Source organism: Manacus candei, unplaced genomic scaffold (assembly GCF_025592945.1).
Source record: "Manacus candei isolate 608988 ecotype Guabito, Panama unplaced genomic scaffold, ASM2559294v1 h1tg000040l, whole genome shotgun sequence".
Classification (NCBI taxonomy): domain Eukaryota; kingdom Metazoa; phylum Chordata; class Aves; order Passeriformes; family Pipridae; genus Manacus; species Manacus candei.
Window position 1 is genome coordinate 1,208,849 of NW_026138088.1, and position 18,699 is coordinate 1,227,547.

General features: G+C 47.6%; 2 protein-coding genes and 1 long non-coding RNA gene across 3 annotated transcripts in view; 2 read left to right on the forward strand and 1 right to left on the reverse strand.

The window, feature by feature from the left end:
- LOC127474194 (uncharacterized) overlaps positions 1 to 18,699 on the reverse strand; it is a 102,652-nt gene that overhangs the window by 16,689 nt on the left and 67,264 nt on the right. The window lies entirely within an intron of this gene.
- On the forward strand, positions 1,887 to 6,969 carry LOC127474138 (keratin, type I cytoskeletal 13-like). The gene is made up of 9 exons (XM_051794623.1): positions 1,887 to 2,583; positions 2,673 to 2,755; positions 3,261 to 3,417; positions 3,668 to 3,829; positions 4,188 to 4,313; positions 4,519 to 4,757; positions 5,038 to 5,318; positions 5,773 to 5,874; positions 6,671 to 6,969. Exons 1-9 carry the CDS (start codon positions 1,966 to 1,968, stop codon positions 6,694 to 6,696), a joined length of 1,794 nt encoding a protein of 597 aa, XP_051650583.1. The 5' UTR covers positions 1,887 to 1,965; the 3' UTR covers positions 6,697 to 6,969.
- LOC127474135 (keratin, type I cytoskeletal 10-like) lies at positions 12,766 to 18,502 on the forward strand. The gene is made up of 8 exons (XM_051794617.1): positions 12,766 to 13,574; positions 14,306 to 14,388; positions 14,831 to 14,987; positions 15,609 to 15,770; positions 16,111 to 16,236; positions 16,455 to 16,681; positions 17,385 to 17,758; positions 18,183 to 18,502. Exons 1-8 carry the CDS (start codon positions 12,819 to 12,821, stop codon positions 18,206 to 18,208), a joined length of 1,911 nt encoding a protein of 636 aa, XP_051650577.1. The 5' UTR covers positions 12,766 to 12,818; the 3' UTR covers positions 18,209 to 18,502.

Genomic DNA, 18,699 nt, shown 5'->3' on the forward strand with positions numbered 1-18,699 from the left:
CAGGTTTAAAGAGATAAGCTTCACTCTTGAGGAAAGTTGCCTGCACAAATTCTGGGGAAAAAGTGGCATTAAATCTTCCTTTCATGTATTAAACATAAAGCTTTTAAGTTGCACACTGGCATCCTCCCTGATATTCAAACCATCCAAACATGTTCTCCTGTGAAGACAGGAAGCTTGGTCCATCTGAAAGGAATGACTGATGCAAAAGATGTAATAAACATCTTTGCAGAAAAACAAAACAAAACAAAACAACACAAAACAAACCCCTTCTGCAGAATTATACAGAAAACATAGATTTGTACCCATGTCAGCAGCTGGAAGAAACAGTTAAACAGGATGTAACCCAACGGCTCCAAGAGCCAAAGCAGCTGGAAGTATAGAAGACAATTTTGTTTACTTGAGAGAAAAGGGTTTCTGGCTGTAATGAGCTAAAATTATCCCCCACACTCCATTAAATGTTGCAATGAACCATTTAAATTCCTACAGTCCAGGGGAGGCCTTGCTCCCACTTCAGAGCTGAAGTGGAGCAGAAGATGGAACGTGAGGCGTGTCCTGCTGCGTGGGCCAGGGTGTGCTGGGAGGGGCCTTCACAAAAAGCTGTTTCCACAAACACTTGCTGCGAAGCCACAACAAACAAACAAACCTGTTGATCAGCAACAACCAACAGCACAACGGGCCCAGCGAGAAAACAGTAATATCCCAAATCAATACAGGAAATTGGACATCACACGACGAGTTCCACCCACGAGGTGCGACAGGTAACAGGCTGGGATTGGTCTGGCAGGAGGACGGGGTGAGAGGCACCCGGGGGAGAGGTGACACTGTCTGAGGCTCAAGGCACGGGGAGAGCTCACGAGCCTTGGGCAAAGATACAATCTTGAAAGAAGATGTAAGATGTGTCTGTGGGTGGAAAACGAATCTGAAGGGAAAATGTGATGTAGTTTATTGACTTAATCTCCAAATCAGAAACTTCACCTTTCTCCTCCAAGGATGTTTGTATTTGTGCTGCGTGGGGAAAACATCCTGATAAATTCGTGAATTCCCTTCGGGAGTGAGAACAGGACCTCTGACACTCCCAGGAATGTCAGGAGAGACCAGCCCAGAGCCAGGATGCTTTCCCAGGTGTCTCGGCCCTCCTGTGCCTGCATTTGGTCCAAGCACATGAAGGGTTATTTCCAGAAACAACCTGCCACACTTCCATTCCTCACAGCCTGACACGGAGCTGTTCTGCAGTTGTTGTAACACCCTTTTTCATAATTAAATTGTTATTTATAAAACACAATTGTAGAGGTGTGATTGGAATAATTGCTGGCACGTGACATTTGCCAATGTTCTCTGAGCTTTTACGAGATATTATAAAGAAGTCAGAGTGGTTCATTGTACCTACAACTCACATCCTGGGATGGGCTTTCCAAAGGCATAAAGCAATCAAGGACTAAAAATAAGGAGCACACAGCAAAGAATAACCATAAATCTATGAAAATATCAGGTAACTATAAAACAATCAGCCAGTATTCCTTGACAAATATCTGAACATTAGAAGAGAGATGGGAACATCCACCACTGTCCCTTATTGTGGCAGAGTGTTGTTGTGTTGAGAGGGATGTGACCAGGACGAGGTGAGTGGGATGAGTTTCTTTGGGATGACTGTAAGTCAGTGCACTAGATCTCAGCAAAGATCTCCCCCACTCAGAGCCACCCAACAGAAATTACATGTTTTGTATGAATAAACAAATGGTCACAAACACTTAGAGGAAGGGTTAAGCTTCCTGACACTGCCAAGCATCTCCCTTTGGCAAATTAGGGCTTGCAAATGCACATGGAAAGCGGGTACTCCCTTCCACGGCGACACCCTCTGTCTCGGCTATAAATGCAGAGGAGGCCGGCTGGAATTTGGAGCTATGATTCCAGGACAACTGTAAGACCAGCTTTGAGTTTTCACCTGAGTCCTTTGCTGCTGCCAGGATGAGCTGTGGCTCGAAGCAGCCCCTGAAGAGCTGCCTGCGAGGGAGCAGCGGTGGCGGTGCCAGCAGTGGGGGAGGAGGAGGGGGCAGCTCGCATTCCTCGGCCTCCTCGAGGAGGATCTCCTCCAGGAGCAGCGGCGGTGGCAGGTTTTCTGGCAGCAGTTGTGGTGGAGGAAGCTCCCGGAGCAGCTGTGGTGGGGCAGCTGGGGGGTATGGGAGTATCAGGCGCAGCAGCTACGGAGGAGGGATGAGCAGCCACAGCTGTGGAGGAGGGATGGCTCCCGGATATTGTGGAGGGGGAATGGGAACGGGCTTCAGGTCAGGGGGGAGCGGGTTTGGTGCTGCTTATGGAGGAGGCTTTGGTGGAGGTGGTGCTGGTTTCAGCAGTGGCAGCTTTGGCTTTCCTGGAGGGAACGTGGGAATCCTCTCCTACGATGAGAAGCTGACCATGCAGAGCCTCAACGAGCGCCTGGCCTCCTACATGGAGACCGTCAGGAATCTGGAAACGGAAAACGCTCAGCTGGAACAATTAATCAGGGAGTGGTACCAGAAACAAGGTCCTTCTGGCCCAAAGGACTACAGCCACTATTATGGACAAATTGAAGAACTTCAAAGCCAGGTAGGATGCTCTTTGCCAGAGGAGTTGGAGCACTGACAGGCTGAGAGGTTCTCAGGGAATGTTTGCCCAGCACGTTGTTTCTCTTCTAGATTGTGACTGCGGCTGTGGACACCCACAAGGTACTTTTGGACCTGGATAACACAAGGATGACTGCAGAAGACTTTAGAGTAAAGTAAATATATATTCCTCTTTTCCAGCCACTGATTTCCTTCCTCCTGCTTTCCTGAACTTCATAAATTAATTCCATAAGCAAATATCAATCCACAGGGACTTGGGTTCCTCCTGGTTCTATGGCAGCACAACTGAAATAATTTGTGAAACTTCAAAATTTTCAATATTTCTAGAATGCTGTCTCTGAACCAAATGGATGGACCCTGCACAAAGTTGCAGGTCAGAGAGATGATGAAAGATACCACAGAATAAAAATATTAAAGTTCAATATTAATATTAAACTTTAAATGTATTAAGTATAAAGAATAATAATGTTATTAAGTAATATTAATTTTAAATGGTAAGTACTGGCTGATGATTTCCTAATTCTGCTGGTTGAGGGATGCTGCATGCACTGAAGTACAGACACAGATACTGGAATAGGTGAACTTCTCCATAAATAATGCCAGTAGGAGAACTGGGATGGGAAGAGCAGGGCTGACCTCTCTGCACTGTCCCTGGCACAGGTACGAGACCGAGTGTGGGCTCCGGCAGAACGTGGAGGCCGATCTCAACAGCCTGAGGCCCCTCTTGGACAGCCTGACCCTGTGCAGGTCCGACCTGGAAATGCAGTTCGAGTCTCTGAAGGAGGAGATGATCGATGTCAAGAAGACCCATGAGGAGGTAAGAGCAAAAAAGCAACAAAACCCCACAAACTGGAGGTGCTGCAGGGGAAACCTCGGCATGAAATACCCACCGAGGGGCAGGGCCAGGCTGTGCCAGGGGGGCCCTGAGCTCAGCCCCTCAACAAGCAATGGCTTGAAGTCAAGGCCAAATAATTGCAACACAACTCCCCCCAACATATATATATATATGTATGCTGTTGAAAGGCTCTGTTTGTGTTCATTGTCCTGGGCCTGGCTTTTCTCTGCAGGAAATAAAACAGCTGGAATCCCAGTCCAGCGGGGATGTGAGTGTGAAGGTCAACGCTGCTCCAGGGGAGGATCTGCTGAAAAAGCTCAATGAGATGAGACAAGAATATGAAGCCATTATTCAGAAGAACCATGCAGAGGTTGAAAAGTGGTATGAAAGCAAGGTAAAGGGTGACAGTTGGAATGTTCGTGTTAAAAAGGAAAACACCAGCCCCTGTAGAGGAATGACACAGCATCCATTGCTGTTAGGAAATAATGGTAGAATCCCTTTGACTAAAATGAAGGAAATCACAAGTGGGCTTGAACTGTTCTGGCAGAGCCACACGAGGAAGTGTAACAGCCCCATTTACCAGTGGCCCTTCTGCAACTTTGAGTTTTCACCCGAGTTGTTTGCTGCTGCCACTCTGAGCTGTGGCTCCAAGCAGGCCCCAAAAAACTGTTCCAGCTGGTCCCATGATAAACTGCCATGTTGACATTGTAAGTAAAAGTCAGAAACTCCAGTTCTGTACATTAATTTTTCAGATGGAAGAAGTTAATCAACAAGTCCACTCAAGTGGCCAGGAGGTGGAATCAAGCAACCGGCAGATCTCTGAGCTGAGACGTGAATATCAGAGCCTGGAGATTGAGCTGCAGTCGCAGCTCAGCATGGTAGGTACCAAGTGCTCCTGATCCTTGGATTTGCAAAGAACCCAGGGGTTGCTGGGATGACAGGAGGGTGGCTGTAGCTGGCACAACAGTCAGTGAAGATGCTGGGTGCCCCTGACACCATGTGAGATCTGTCCCATGTGGGGCACAAGAACGCTCTGATCCTGCCACATTCCCACCAACGCCGCGTTTTGTTTGGCCCTCGCAGGTCGACTCTTTGCAGTCCAACCTGGAGGACACGGAACGTCGCTATAACCTGCAGCTGCAGCAGATCCAGTGCATGATCAGCCCCTTGGAGGAGGAGCTGGCCAGCATCCGCTGCGAGATGGAGAGCCAGAACGAGGAGTACAAGATGCTGCTGGGCATCAAGACCCGCCTGGAGCAGGAGATCCAGCAGTACCGGGCCCTGCTGGAGAAGGGGCAGCACGGCCTGAGATACAGAATTAAGTAAAGACATCAATTTATTAACTTGCCATCTCTGCAATCAGGGGAAGAGGAAAGCAGCAATATTTATGTTAGGAACTGGTACAACTGATTAATCATCAACATATTTATTACAACCACAAGAATTCACATAAATCTTAGCTGGCAGGGTGCAAAGCTGGATTTTCACAAAAATATTTAGTATTGTGATTTGTCATTTCTTCCCCGAAGTACCAGCAGGAAGTGCTGCTATCTGAGAAAATGAAGGGTAAGAAGGAAATAACACACCCTTTCCTGCTTACAGACCTGCACAGGGAGGAGCTGATGGTGGATCTTCAGGAGAAGGAGGAGGTCATGGAGGAGGAAGCAGTGGAGGAGGAACTGGAGGATCCTATGGAAGATCTTCCTCTTCTGAAAGTGGAGGAGGAGGAAGTGGAGGAAGAACAGGAGGTGGAACCTGTGGTAAAACCTCAGGTGGAGGAGGTGGCAGTGGAGGAGGAGGAGGAGGAGGAGGAGGGGGCAAATCCTGCCTCTTCCGCTCTTCATCGTCCCAGTCCCAGCCTGGTGACTCTTGTGAAAGCCCAGGTAAAAATGGAATAAAGAAGTACATCCTGCCATTAACGATCCTCTCTGAATAGCAGGAAGGGATATGACAACTTCCTTCCTGGAAATATTTTGCTATTTTTCCCCAGTTGTGTTTTAAGGCCACTCTGACATTTGTTCTTACACAGTGACAACTCAACATGGCAGCATTTGCAGTGACTCCACTGAAGAGGGAGGGTGGCATGAAGGGTTGTGTGGAAAGAGGAAATGAAGGGGGGAAAGGGAAAATGATGCCCAATCCAAAGCATGCAGGGAAGCAGGGAAGTCAGTGGTTAGAAATGGCACTGGTGTTAAGGGGGCATGGTTAAAGCAGGGCACAGCAGTTGGAAGGAACACTCCAGACATTTAAAATATGAGAGGCATTGGCTGCAAAAGACTCAAGTAGCAAAAGACAGAAAGGTCTGATCTGTGTCTGATTTCCCGGCTGTGGTTCCAGGAAGTGCTGAAAACATGAAGCTGTGCCTGGAAGGGAACAAAACACTGGGGAGAGGAGCCACCATGGAGGAAGTGTCCGAAGCCATAAAACACATGAGACTGGGTAAGGCTCCAGGTCCTCACAGCACCTCAGACAAATGCCTGAAAATGGGGAATATGAACAGGAAATTGTCATTTTTAGAAAGGTTCACTTCCACTTTGATCCTATTTTGAGGCTTCATCGGCCTCTGTCAGTCAATCTGTCTCCCAAACACAGTTTCCACCACAGACTGACAGTCATGACATGAGAGCTGGCTCTCACCCAAAGGGCCTGGAGCCATCCTTGCAGACAGCAGGAACAGTGCACACACTCTCCTGCTGCTGGCAACAAAGGCAGTGAATTCAGAAGGATTTTGTGTTATGAGGAAGATTCTTCGGGAAAATTTGATTTTTAAAAATTCATACATAGGCTTTGCAAACTCCTCTGCAAAAATTCACTCCTCTGATCAAACATCCCATCTGACCTGCAACACTCCTACATATATTAATGTTGGTAGGCAAGATTAAAACATGTCATGTGCCATCCATCTTTAACTTATAAAAATTTGTTGTAAATGTCTGTACACAGAAAAACGTACATTCTAAGTTCCTCTGTATTTGGTATACACTGCTCAGCCACTCTAAAGTGATTTGCACTCCCACAGCTGAGAACAGAAGCAGGTCTGTGCAGCTCATTGCTAAAGTTGCACACACAGGTACAAACACAAGTCTGACACTGTTCAAACTTTTCTGGGAGGCTGGAACAGCCCTGGTGCACCGAGACTGCACAGGGGGTACTCGGGGAGTAACACAGGGTTAAAAATGCTGAATGAGATCACACTTCTTCAAAGAAATTCTTGCTTCCCTCCATCTTTCCTCAGGGAGTTTTAGAAGGTCTGAGGAGTGATTGGCAGGAGCAGCATCTTCCACTGCAGGACTTCCCCAGTGAGGCCTTTGGACCAAGCAAGACTCTCCGAGCACGGCCGAACACGGCTCTGCCACGAGCAGGAGCCAGCACTTGTTCAAGTTACCCAACACTGCTCACTGCAGGGGCTCCTCAGGGCTCCCTGCATGGCCTGTCTGCTGCTTCCACCTGTCTTTCTGTTCCGAATCACTGTTACCTGATTTAATCTCTACCGTGATTGGTGTTCCTGTGCAATAAAAGCTAATAAATCTTTGCTTCTCTGTGATGCAGCCAGAAAACCGTGTCTGGTTCAAGTTCCTTTGGTGGAGTTTTTTGTTTGAATCAGTTACAAATATCAAGCCCTACCTGTGGAACACACAATAATGTGTCAGGTTATCCACAGGACCCTGAGTTTGCAGTTCACCATTTAAGATTCACTGGGCAAAGCTTTGCAGACTACACTGCTGGGAACTGCTCGGTGGGCCCTGCGATGGGAAAACTCACAGTCAGCAAACCCACTCACTTCTGCTATTGCCTTCTATCTGGGACAAGAGGGGGGGCTTAAGGAACTGACTCTTCCCTAGAAAACCTGTTTAAAATATGGGCTCCATGGAGAATTTCCCCTGAAAATAACGCAGGGGGTTCCTCACATGACTCCTGCTCACGATACCTCCTTCCTCCTGCGCACTTCCCCACTCGCCTGCTAAAACCCCAGCAGGACTATCACTGCTGTGAGCCTTTCTCTCTGAGTTTTACAATCACAAGGTTTGTTTTTTCCCTCTGATGAAGGCATCACCCACGGGAGAAGGTTGGGAAATGCAGGCTGAGTGGGAGGCCGTGGGAACGGGAGTGCTGAGAGCCGGATCCCAGGCCGAGCCGTGCCGGTGATTCACGGCGCTGCCTCACGCCGGGCTCTCAGCCATGGGATTGGGACTGGAAAACCAAGAAAGGAAGAATAAGATTGTTTTTCCTGACCAGTGTCCGTCTGGGGGCCTGAGGGATCAGGTCACCTCGTGCACGTGCTGATGTCCCCAACCTGCTGGTTGTTGATGATCCTTTGCCAGGATACCCCAAACTCCCACCTGCTGCAAAACCACACTCTTCAATTTTAACCCCTTGCAGCCTCACATTGTTCTTGTCCCTGTTTTGTTCCCTGTCCTCTGAACCTGCTTCCTCCAATTGCTCTGCTCGCTTTCCACCTCTGGCAGGTGGTGACAGCTCTTTCTCAGACCTGTCTGTCCAGGGTACTCAACTGACAGCCCAAATTAAGGAGTGCTCCAGGAGCCCTGCTTCTCACACCTCCCCTCGGAGCCTGCCAGGTTAACCTCAAAACTGTTCCTGCTCAGTGCCTGCTTCCTGGCTGTCCCAGGGTGAGCTACAGTGATTTACCTGGTCTCTGGTCCCACAGTGACACCCGGGAGGCTGTTGGGGTGATTGGATATGATTTCCTTGGAGCAGCAGCCTCTCTGTGCTGGACTTCACTGCTCTGTGCCACCACAGCAGCTCTGAGCACTCCTGGCTCCTCTTGCTCCTGCCCTTCTTTCCAAAAATACAACTTCCCTTTAGTATTTTACGGCCAGTTGTCTAATCCTCAGGCATCTCTGCACATAACCTTGCAGGAGAAACTCCTCTGAAATGATCCTTGGGGAAGCAAAGCAGAAAGTGGAGTGTGGGAAGGGCTGTGGGGCAGTTCAGGGGCTGAGAAAACAGCGCTGAGCACAAACACGAACGAGGATGCAGCGTGTGGCAATACCCAGGGCAGCTCTGCTGCTGATTTAATGGCTTATATGGATATGTTAAATAAGGCACAATTTCTGAGCCATTAGGATAAGTAATTATAAGAGCACTATTACTACTTTTGCTACTCAGCATTGATTGCACCATATTCTTCCTTACCTAAAATCTCTACCTTTAGTCTGCATCTACGGTGCAAATCAGCTTCATAATAAAGTTTATTTGCTACATTTTACAGTATGTGACAAAATAAATACAAACCACCAATAGACTCACAAAAACCCCCACTCAGTCATGGCATCAGTGCTCACTACAGACAAAAAGCACTCTGAATTGTGATGGTTTCTTACCAGACCCTGGAAGAAAATGCCAGTTTAAGGATTCTTTCCTTTTTCCATTTTGTATTACAAAGCCTGCAGCTGGGTTACCACTGGCACTTGCTTACTGAGAGAACAGGCTCACATGGAAGAACAGAGCTAGAAAAACCATTGCAAAGCAGGAGTAAGAAGCACAAACATTGTAGTGTCAGGTGTCAAAGCTTAGGGCAGGCTCAGAGTGGGGCCGCAGAGATACTGAGGGACGAGGAGAACTTGGCACTTTTTATTTGCACGCATTTTGCTGGGGATTAATCAGCATAATAAGCTTTAATTTTATGAGCACAAAGTGTTGCAATTCGGATACTTATCTGGTGTTCCTATTAGTGCTCTGAGGAGATAATTGAGGTACGTGTTGGAACAAGACCTTCAGAGCAACCTGAGGCAAAACTCAGTGTGCACACACACTCCTGCCTGTTTGGCTTCAGAGCTCCCCTGCAATCCCTGTGTCCATTTGAAGGCACAGCTGTAATTCCCAAACTGCCTGTGTGTACTGTGCTGATCTCTCTTTTGTTGAGCACTGTCAGGCCTCTTAATTGCCAAATCCTGCCATATTCAAGGCCATATTCAAGGGCTGCACAATGAGAACAGCAAAGTCACTGCGCTGGGGGGAAGGAACTCGACCCCTCCCAGAGTCCATCTGGCTTTGCTTCACTTCCATGAGGGGTAACACCCATCTCAGACAAACCTCTGTTTGAAGTGTTCACTCTTCTTACAAAAATATCTAAGAGTGATGGGAAGGGATGGCTAAACAGGTGAAAAGAATAAACTCCAGCAGTTGCCTGAGGCATCAGAGTGACAGTGAATTAAGGGGAAATGCTTCAGTTTGCCAGTGCACGGACACAAAGCTGAGAACACATTTCCTCCAGCTCTTTTTGAATGCAGCAGCTCCAGCCTACTGGAAAAGCCTCCCAGTCTTGGAGCACGGGCTGCTCTCAGGGTGCTTGAGAGTCACTTCTTTGATACCAATCACGAGGCCTGATTGAAAGGAGAACAGTCACAGAGCGAGAGTGAAGGGACAGCAGCTGGGCCGAGCCGTGTGCTGGGCTGAGGAGATGCTCTGAACAGGGCTGGAACATTCCAGCACCTGCAGGCTGGGGGATAAAAGCCCTTATTCTGCTCTGACTGGGAAACAGCAGTGTTATATAACATATGGATGCTATATCTACACAGAAACATTAATGATTCAACTGTGCATCACGCATAGGAAAGAGACCAGAGAAGGACCTAAAACTGCCAGTTCCTGTTAGGTAATAATTCCATAAATTCACATCATCCTATAACACATTAGAGGAAAGCATCAGAGAACAAGATTCTTTGAAGGCTCTTTAAATGAGCTCAGAAATGAAAAATGCATCCTGCCCACAGAACAGATCTTCTCTTGTTTGTAAACATTTGCACAGTTAAATATTTAATAATTAATAAGTTAAAATAAGCCAGGAGGGAATTCAGTGTGTGCAACTTTACTGGAGCATGAAGTACTCGAGTTCACCTGTATTTTTCAGGCACTTCAGTGTCAGGCTCCAGACAGACACACAGTGACTGACAGAAACCAAACATCCCAAGGGCAACTCTGAGCTGCAGGAATATTTTGGAATATGGCCCAGCCTCACAGCCAGTAGGGTTTCTATAAAACCTCCAAGGTGAAATTAGTAGCAAAAATTAAATCATAGCAATGCTGAAGACAAAACAGGAACATCCTGAGAGCATGTGACTTATGAACTACCAAAGATCTGAAGGCAAAATCTGTGATTTGTGATCCTCCTTTATATACAAATAGTGGAAACAACACAGAACTACAATGAAATGTTGAGGTTAGTGGAAGTTCTCCACCCTCAATGCTTTGACTTTCTTTTCTGTCATTGTTTTGATTTTTTTAAACTTTTTCTTAATCCTGCAATAAGAAGTGTCCATTTTCCAGTGTGGACAAATCCCTTTTGTGAACAGGTGCATATGGAAAAAGACCCTGAATAGGAAACAATGTGTGTTTTCAGAAAATACAGAAACAGAGTAAGAGTAAGAGACTCTTTTGGCAATTTTTTTTACTTTTGTTTTAATAATTACAGGAATTACTTTGCTCACTATCACCTACAAACCCACAGATTGTTCTAGCTTGGCTATGAAAAGCATCTCTAAGGAATATTCCCGGAGTCTCTGATGGGAATTTGAACTTGACAATCCATTTTACTCACCACGGCAGAGTTTGTGACAAAGGGCCCCACTGGCAAGGTGACATTCCCCAAACCCAGAGACAAAAAAAGCACTAAAATGAAAAAAGCATTTTGCCCCCAGCAAACTCCATCTCTCTGCACCAATAACAGACCGTGCAGAAGCAGAAACTGTTTATGCTGCTGGGGTGTCAGGACCAGCCTCCAGCTGAGACTCAGGAGAAATTATCACATCACCAACCTGCTCGGAATCTTTCATCACCTTTGAGCCATTGAGAGATCAAATAGCAAGATAAAATCTGGGAGCTTTTGAAAGCGATTGCCTAAGCAGCAACAGAGCAACCGGCACAGGCACGGAGCAAAGGCCAGGAGGAGGGATGAGGTTAGAAAATGGTAAATAATCCTGAATCTACAACTTCCCACAAAGGCAGCCTTTGGAAAGCAAGGCCTGCACTGCATTCCCATCTCCAAGGGCTCCTGGAGATGCTGGGAGCAGGACAGCAGAGCACAAATGGCAGTTCTTCAGGTGTTGCCTCTGCTCCTGCACCTAAGGTTTAGGGGAGAAATTGCTACACCCTGTAACTGCCTCCAGTCGTTAGAGACTCCATGACCCCGTGGGGAGGAGGGAGGCTGATGGAGACATTTCAGTCACACAGAACAGAACTGTCACTGGGAAACTGTGCCCCTTCCCTGAGCTCTCTGGGACAGTTTGGGTCCATCTACAGCAAGACAAGAGCACTGGTGGTTTGCTGTTTGCACATCTGCCTTCAGACACTGGTTTAGCATCCAACTCCCAAGGCAGGATGGAAACCCTTCACTGGGTCAGCTTCTGGGATCAGGACGACACTGAAGTGTGGGGTCATTTCTTTTGTGGTCTCAACAGTCTGATTTAAACTGCCTTTTCTGCCAGGATGTTATTTTAGAGTCTCAAGGATCTCTGCTTTAAGAGCAGTAGACATAATACAGATGTACTTTATCACCTGTAATATATGACACATTGACAATAGAGAGCATGAGCTGCTTTATATTAAACGATAAAAAGTCTTCCCACACAGTAGTTTTGAGGTAACTGTCTGCAATAATACAGCTTCTAATTGGGCTACAATTGACTTTGTAATACATTTAAAGTATCCTTGATCTTCCCCCTGTTTTAGATCAACAGCTTCTTGGTGAAAAAAGTCCAGTATTTTTTTTTTCCATTTGAGTTCTAGGACTTGGCTCTCTGTATGCTGTCCTGGTGCTTTCTTCACAAAGGAGGCAGTTTGATTTTTAAATAAGAATCTCTCTGCATTGCTTGAAATAGCCTGTTCATATCACTAAATATGTTCTTTAAGTGCTGGCAGGGACACACGAGTTGGACAATCTCTAGAGACAAGTCACACAGTCCTATTAATAAAACTCTTGCACTATCACATATGGTGAGAAAAGGAATATAAGGTGTGTAGAAAATCTGAAATACACGACACAGGAAAGAGCAAAAGAGAACAAACAACAGTCTTTGGCGATAGTAGCTACAAAATCTTAGCAAAGAAAGTACCTATTCCAGGAAAAGCTAAATGAAAAGGATGTCACCCAAAAAGAGTGAGATGTTAAACCTTACCCAAGCCCCAGAAGCCCAGCCGTGGGCTGGATTGCCTGAGATAGCTGCACAAAAATACTGTTCAGCAAATAATTCTTGGCACAAACAAGAAATTTGGTAAATGCCCTGGGAGAAGGAAACACCCTGATGGTGACACCCAGTGTCAAACGTATAAATATGGAGAGCTGGGTATGAAGGCTTGCAGTCCTGAGGCTTATCGGGCTGTGCAGCTAAATTTGGGTTGTGGTTTGACTCTCGCCTGCCGTCGCCATGAGCTGTGGCACCAAGTCCTCGAGCAGCACCATTAGAATTAGCAGTGGAGGTGGAGGAGGTGGTGGTGGCGGCGGTGGTGGAAGATGCAGTGGTGGAGGTGGTGGAGGGAGCAGGTCTGGCGGATACTCCTCAGTGTCCACTAGAAAATACACCTCCTCTGGAGGCGGCGGGGGCTTTTCTGGGAGAAGCTTTGGAGGAGGAGGAGGCTCCAGGAGCAGCTATGGAGGGGGCTTCAGCAGCGGCAGCTGCGGGAGGATCAGCCGCAGCAGCTACAGTGGCAGGATAAGCGGTGGTGGGTACGGAGGAGGAATGAGCTGTGGAAGCATTGGAGGAGGATTTGGGTCAGGAGGAGGTGGATTTGGGGGAATGGGAGGTTGTTATGGAGGTGGTGGATACAGTGGAGGTGGTGGGTACAGTGGAGGTGGTGGGTACAGTGGAGGTGGTGGGTACAGTGGAGGTGGATTCAGTGGCTTCGGGGGCAGCGGGGGCTTCGGTGGTGGTGGCAGCTATGGTGGAGGAGGTTTTGGTGGGATAGGGTTCGGGGAGGACTCTGGATTGCTCTCCACGAACGAGAAGCTGACCATGCAGAACCTCAACGATCGCCTGGCTTCTTACATGGATAAAGTGCGACGCTTGGAGGAAGAAAATGCTCAACTGGAGCGGCTGATCAGGGAGTGGTACCAAAGTCAAAGTCCCTCTCAGGGCAGGGACTACAGCCAATATTACAGGACAATCGAAGAGCTGCAAAACCAGGTATGATGTACTTTGACTAACTCTGGAATGGCACTTACTCCTGCAGTAGAAGGTCCTGGTTTGGGGTGATATTTGCCCTCCTGTGCTTTGGCCAGGAAGCAGAGCTGTGTGGGGACCAAGCCTGGCTGCCAGTTTTCCTGTGTGTGTTCTGGCACAGGTGTATTTGGTGCAGGTGGCATCGCTGGGGGCAGTGGCAGATCAGCACCAGTGTCCCCATCACGGGGCCTGTCTCGTGCTCCCTTCCCCACTGGGCTGCTGCTTGCTCGTTCCTCACCCTCAGGAACAGCAGATGTAATCATTGCTTGGCTTGTGCTACTGCTGCCATAGTCATTGGATATTTTTGTGAATACACAGGACAAGCAGCAGGTGCAGTTAGCCCCATTCCAGCCCTCAGCCACTGAACAGTCCCATATCTCCTGCATGAACATGGCTGTTGCCAAAAGCAGTGGTAATTTTGCTTTCCCACTGGTTTTGAATATGAGGAGTTTATTTAGTTATTCTTTCTGACAAGGTAATTTTAATGGATATTTGTAAACCAAAATTGACAGTAAAGGCACTTTCTTCTATCTGGAAGCAATAAACTCTTCTCTCTCAGTAGCTCCTGCAGCACTAGTCAGGTCTGACATCACCACAAAGCTGTTCTGCAAGGTGTTTGTGCACAGGAGTTCCTTCTCTGTGTGTGTCAGACTGAAAAGACAACTGTGGAATAACACCTGCCCTCTCCCTTTCAGATTGTTGGTGCAAATGTGGACCTGAACAGGATGCTTCTTGACATGGACAACACCAGAATGACTGTGGATGACTTCAGAATGAAGTGAGTGGTTCCCTTCCTGGTTCATTCCATCCTGCCTCCTTTTACCCCCATGGGTTCCCATTGCCAATTAATCTTTGTAGAGGCTGGAGCCTCTTGGCTCCGATGTCAGAATACGGAATTGTTGGGAAAAGCATTCTGAGAAGGATTGCTTTGGGTTTTCACTATTAGTTTTATCCAGACAAGTTCTTGAAGGACTCCAATCTAAGTTTCTCCATCCTTGCATGCTGATTTTAAGTATAATCCTCATGGAATAAATCTCACATAGAGAAACTGTACTGAAATCAAACAAACCTACTGGAGACAGAAAGAGAATTATGTCCTTTCTTTTAAGGATTGACAAATGGGATTAGAGACCAGAGATGTAGGATGGGAACTGCCCATACTGGAGGTACCAAACAAAGGTCTGGCAGCACCTTTACTCTCTGTCTTGTCTGTTGTTCAGGTATGAGACTGAGTACAGTCTCCACCAGAGTGTGGCAAGTGATATCAATGGATTACGCCCATTTTTGGATCAGCTGACTCTAGCCAGATCTGACTTGGAGTCACAGTTTGAATCCCTAAAAGAGGAACTGATCTTCCTGAGGCAGAACCATGAAGAGGTAAGTTTCTCCACACTTAGTAACCACCGACAACACAACACTCAGAGAACTTCCTTTGGATTTTTCCACCAGCAGTAACCAGGTTTTGGCCACTGGTTTTGATCATTCAACTTGACACAACCTGGCTTTGATTCTGAGGAGTGTGTAGTGTCCACAGCTGCCCACAGCTGATGTAATGAGACACATGGGTCACTGCTTGGCAAAATGAGAACTGAGGAATGAGTGACTTTCAGTACAAAGTAAAATCTGGTTGCTGAAGTCATGGAAGGAAAATTGGATAGAATATATTGAGGAGTGAAAAGAAAGTATTTATACTCTCTGCAGTGAGATTTCCCACGGAGGAGAAAAGATTCCCACAAAGAACACCCTGAACAGAATTCCTTATGACCCTCTGGAGGACACTTCAGGGTCACTGCGAAGTGTCACAGTGCCTGGCTGTGAGCACTGGAGCCTCAGGAATGGCTGAACTGTTCCATGGCAAGGGCAGACAGGCCCCCTTTGCAGGAGCCATGGGCTGTGTGAGGATCTCTGTCCCTCTCCTTCCCCTTATTTGAAACGACACCATTTCTCCTTAACCTTCACCCTTTGAGAACCTCACGGGGTCCTGTGGTTTTTTTCCAGGAAATGAAAGGACTGCGAACACAGTCTGGTGGGGATGTGAGCGTGGAGGTCAACGCCACTCCCGGCATCAACCTGATGGAGAAGCTGAACGAAATGCGCTTCGAGTACGAGAGGCTCATTGAGAACAACCGCAAGGAGGTGGAGAGCTGGTACGAAACCAAGGTAAAGCACGGGAGGTTTGAGTATTGGATCGTTCACAAAGCACTGGACCTCTCCACATCCAGCAGGCAAAAAGTGTTATTTAAGGGACATTAAATGACTTTAAGCAGTTTCCTGTACCAGGTCAGTCCTGGAGTATCAGGTTATGTGGTAAAGCACATGGAGCCTCTGTCTTCCAGCAGCCAGGAGAATTACACAGGGTGTTGGCACAGTGGCTTGAGGGAAGCAAAGAGTCTGCATTGCGTCTTAATTCTTATTAATTGCTTTCTCAGTACTTTTGTGATAACCATACAATGTCTTCTTGTTATCAAAAATGCCTCAATTTTGTATGTGCGTTTTTCAGATGGAAGAAGTTAATCAACAAGTCCACTCAAGTGGTCAGGAGATACAATCAAGCAACCAGCAGATCTCTGAGCTGAGACGTGAATATCAGAGCCTGGAGATTGAGCTGCAGTCGCAGCTCAGCATGGTAAGGAAAGGCACTTGCTCCACCTGTGACACAGTGTGTGTGTGGGAAGAAGGGTTACACCCAGCAGGGTAAATCCATCTGAGGGGAATGGGATACTGGGTAATTTATCTGCAAAGACACACTTTTTTTCTGGTTTGTGAAGATCTCCTGTTTTTCCATGAAAATAAGTCAAAGTCACCACATTCCCACCAACGCTGCGTTTTGTTTGGCCCTCGCAGGTCGACTCTTTGCAGTCCAACCTGGAGGACACGGAACGTCGCTATAACCTGCAGCTGCAGCAGATCCAGTGCATGATCAGCCCTTTGGAGGAGGAGCTGGCCAGCATCCGCTGCGAGATGGAGAGCCAGAACGAGGAGTACAAGATGCTGCTGGGCATCAAGACCCGCCTGGAGCAGGAGATCCAGCAGTACCGGGTGCTGCTGGAGGAGGGGCAGCAGGACCTTGTGTATGTACTCTGAGAGAGCACAGCACTGTCATCAGTCACAGGCAGTAAACACACAGTGGGGATTTGCAGATCAGATTTGGTGCTGAAATGGGGCTGATGCAGCTGCTCTTGGCCAATCGCCTCCCGGGCTTGAGGGGTTTCATTCTGTTCAGAACATAACTCATGTGAGGAAAAATCAGTGAGAAATTCTGAACTACCGATTTGGGGCTGGGCAGGGAAACCCCCACACAGAGCCTTCCCTTTACCCTGGTTCCAGGGTAGCCAGGAGCTGAACGGGCAGGAGTCACTTTGGAAAAGACCATAAGGAAAGAAAATGACCATAGTTTTCCAAACTTTCATAAAAGTCTCTGGAAGTTCAGGCTGATTCAGCTTCCTTTCTGCAGTGCCTGAAAGAGCAGCTAAAGCTTCATTCTCTGCTTTCCAATTTCGAGCCATACACTGATAAAGCAGCAGTGCCAAATATTTCAAGAAGTCTCCTGGCAGAACGTGGGAAAAACAAAAGCTCTTGAATTCAAGCTGACATTGAAAGAGAGGCTGATTTTTTGGCACTGCCTCAGTTGTCTTGCTGCTGTGCTGGGCTCTAACCAGAGGTACAGCCCAGAGCAGTGCCAGCTCCTGGGCAGCAGCTGTACCTCGATTGCCTTCAGAGATCAAAATGCTTTTGATTAACTTTTTTTTCCCCCTTCTTTCTCTCTCTTTGCAGAATCCCTTCAGGAGGAATTGGAGGAGGCATGGGAGGTGGTAGAATAGGAGGTGGTGGCTATTCTGGAGGAGGAAGAGGAGGAGGTGGTAGCATAAGTGGTGGATATGGTGGTGGTGGCAGTGGAATGGGAGGAGGAATTGGAGGAGGAAGTGGTGGAGGAGGAATCGGAGGAGGAAGTGGTGGAGGAGGAATTGGAGGAGGAAGTGGAGGAATAGGAGGAGGAAGTGGAGGAATAGGAGGGGGAAGCGGAGGTGGATGCAGTAGCATTGGAGGAGGAGGAGGAGGAGGAAGAGCCTCAGGAGGCATCAGCAGTTCCCACTCCTACTCTTCATCTTCCCAGTCCCAGTCCTGCAGGAGTGGCGGTGAAAGCCAAGGTGAGAACTGTGCTTTGGGCATACTGTCCTCTCAGTCCCACCCTGACTCATTTATGCACTCATTTATACCAACATACTCTTCCAGAGCCAAACAGTCCTGAGGACAAACTAAAGTCTCTGAGAAGTGTGAGATTCACTGTTGTTAGCAATTCTTTCCTCTTTGTGTGCAAAGTCCATCTATGTTCCATTTTGTGGGTGACATCAGCTGATCCTGTAGTTTAATAACCCCAGCTGGTTTTCTTCATCCCTCTCATTCTTTGCAGGCCCTCATAAATCTCACGGTCTTTGTGCCATGCTGGAGTTTTCCTTTGTGCTTTTGGAATGCTTCTGGTCACTCCCACACAATCCTCATGTCTGGGGGACACTGGTGGCTCAGGGGTTCAGTGCCAGCACTGACCTTCACACTTGCTTTGCCCCTAAACAGGCTATGGAAGAAAATCTTTTGATTAAGAATATACACCAAGGATCCTCCAGTGCAAGACCCTTCAAACAGAAACGCCCGAATCCACTGCATTCCCCGTGCTCCCGAGGAAGGAGGATGCTCTGAGCAGTTCCTGGGAGTTGCAGATGCCACCTCTCCCCTGCCCTGCATGCTCTGTGCTGCTTCTGCCCGCGATGCTCCACGGCCCCGGTCACTGGCACTGCAACTGCTGCTTCACAGACCCAGCCTGGCCGGTACTCGGGTTGTTCTGAATCAGGAAAATGTCTCTAATAAAATTTCATTTCTGTCTGATGCAACCAGAATCCTGTGTGGGGTTTTTCTTCCACTCTGTAGGGTGAAAACACTTAAAAAAGAAAACACAAAGCCATGCCAAGACATGCCTCCAGGCAGGGAGGTTGATGATACACTCCAGTAGCTGATAATGATATTTAGAGTTAAAGCACAATTTCTGAGCAGTCAGGGCAGATCAGAATCTTCTTGGAGCAACTTGGGCTGTGCT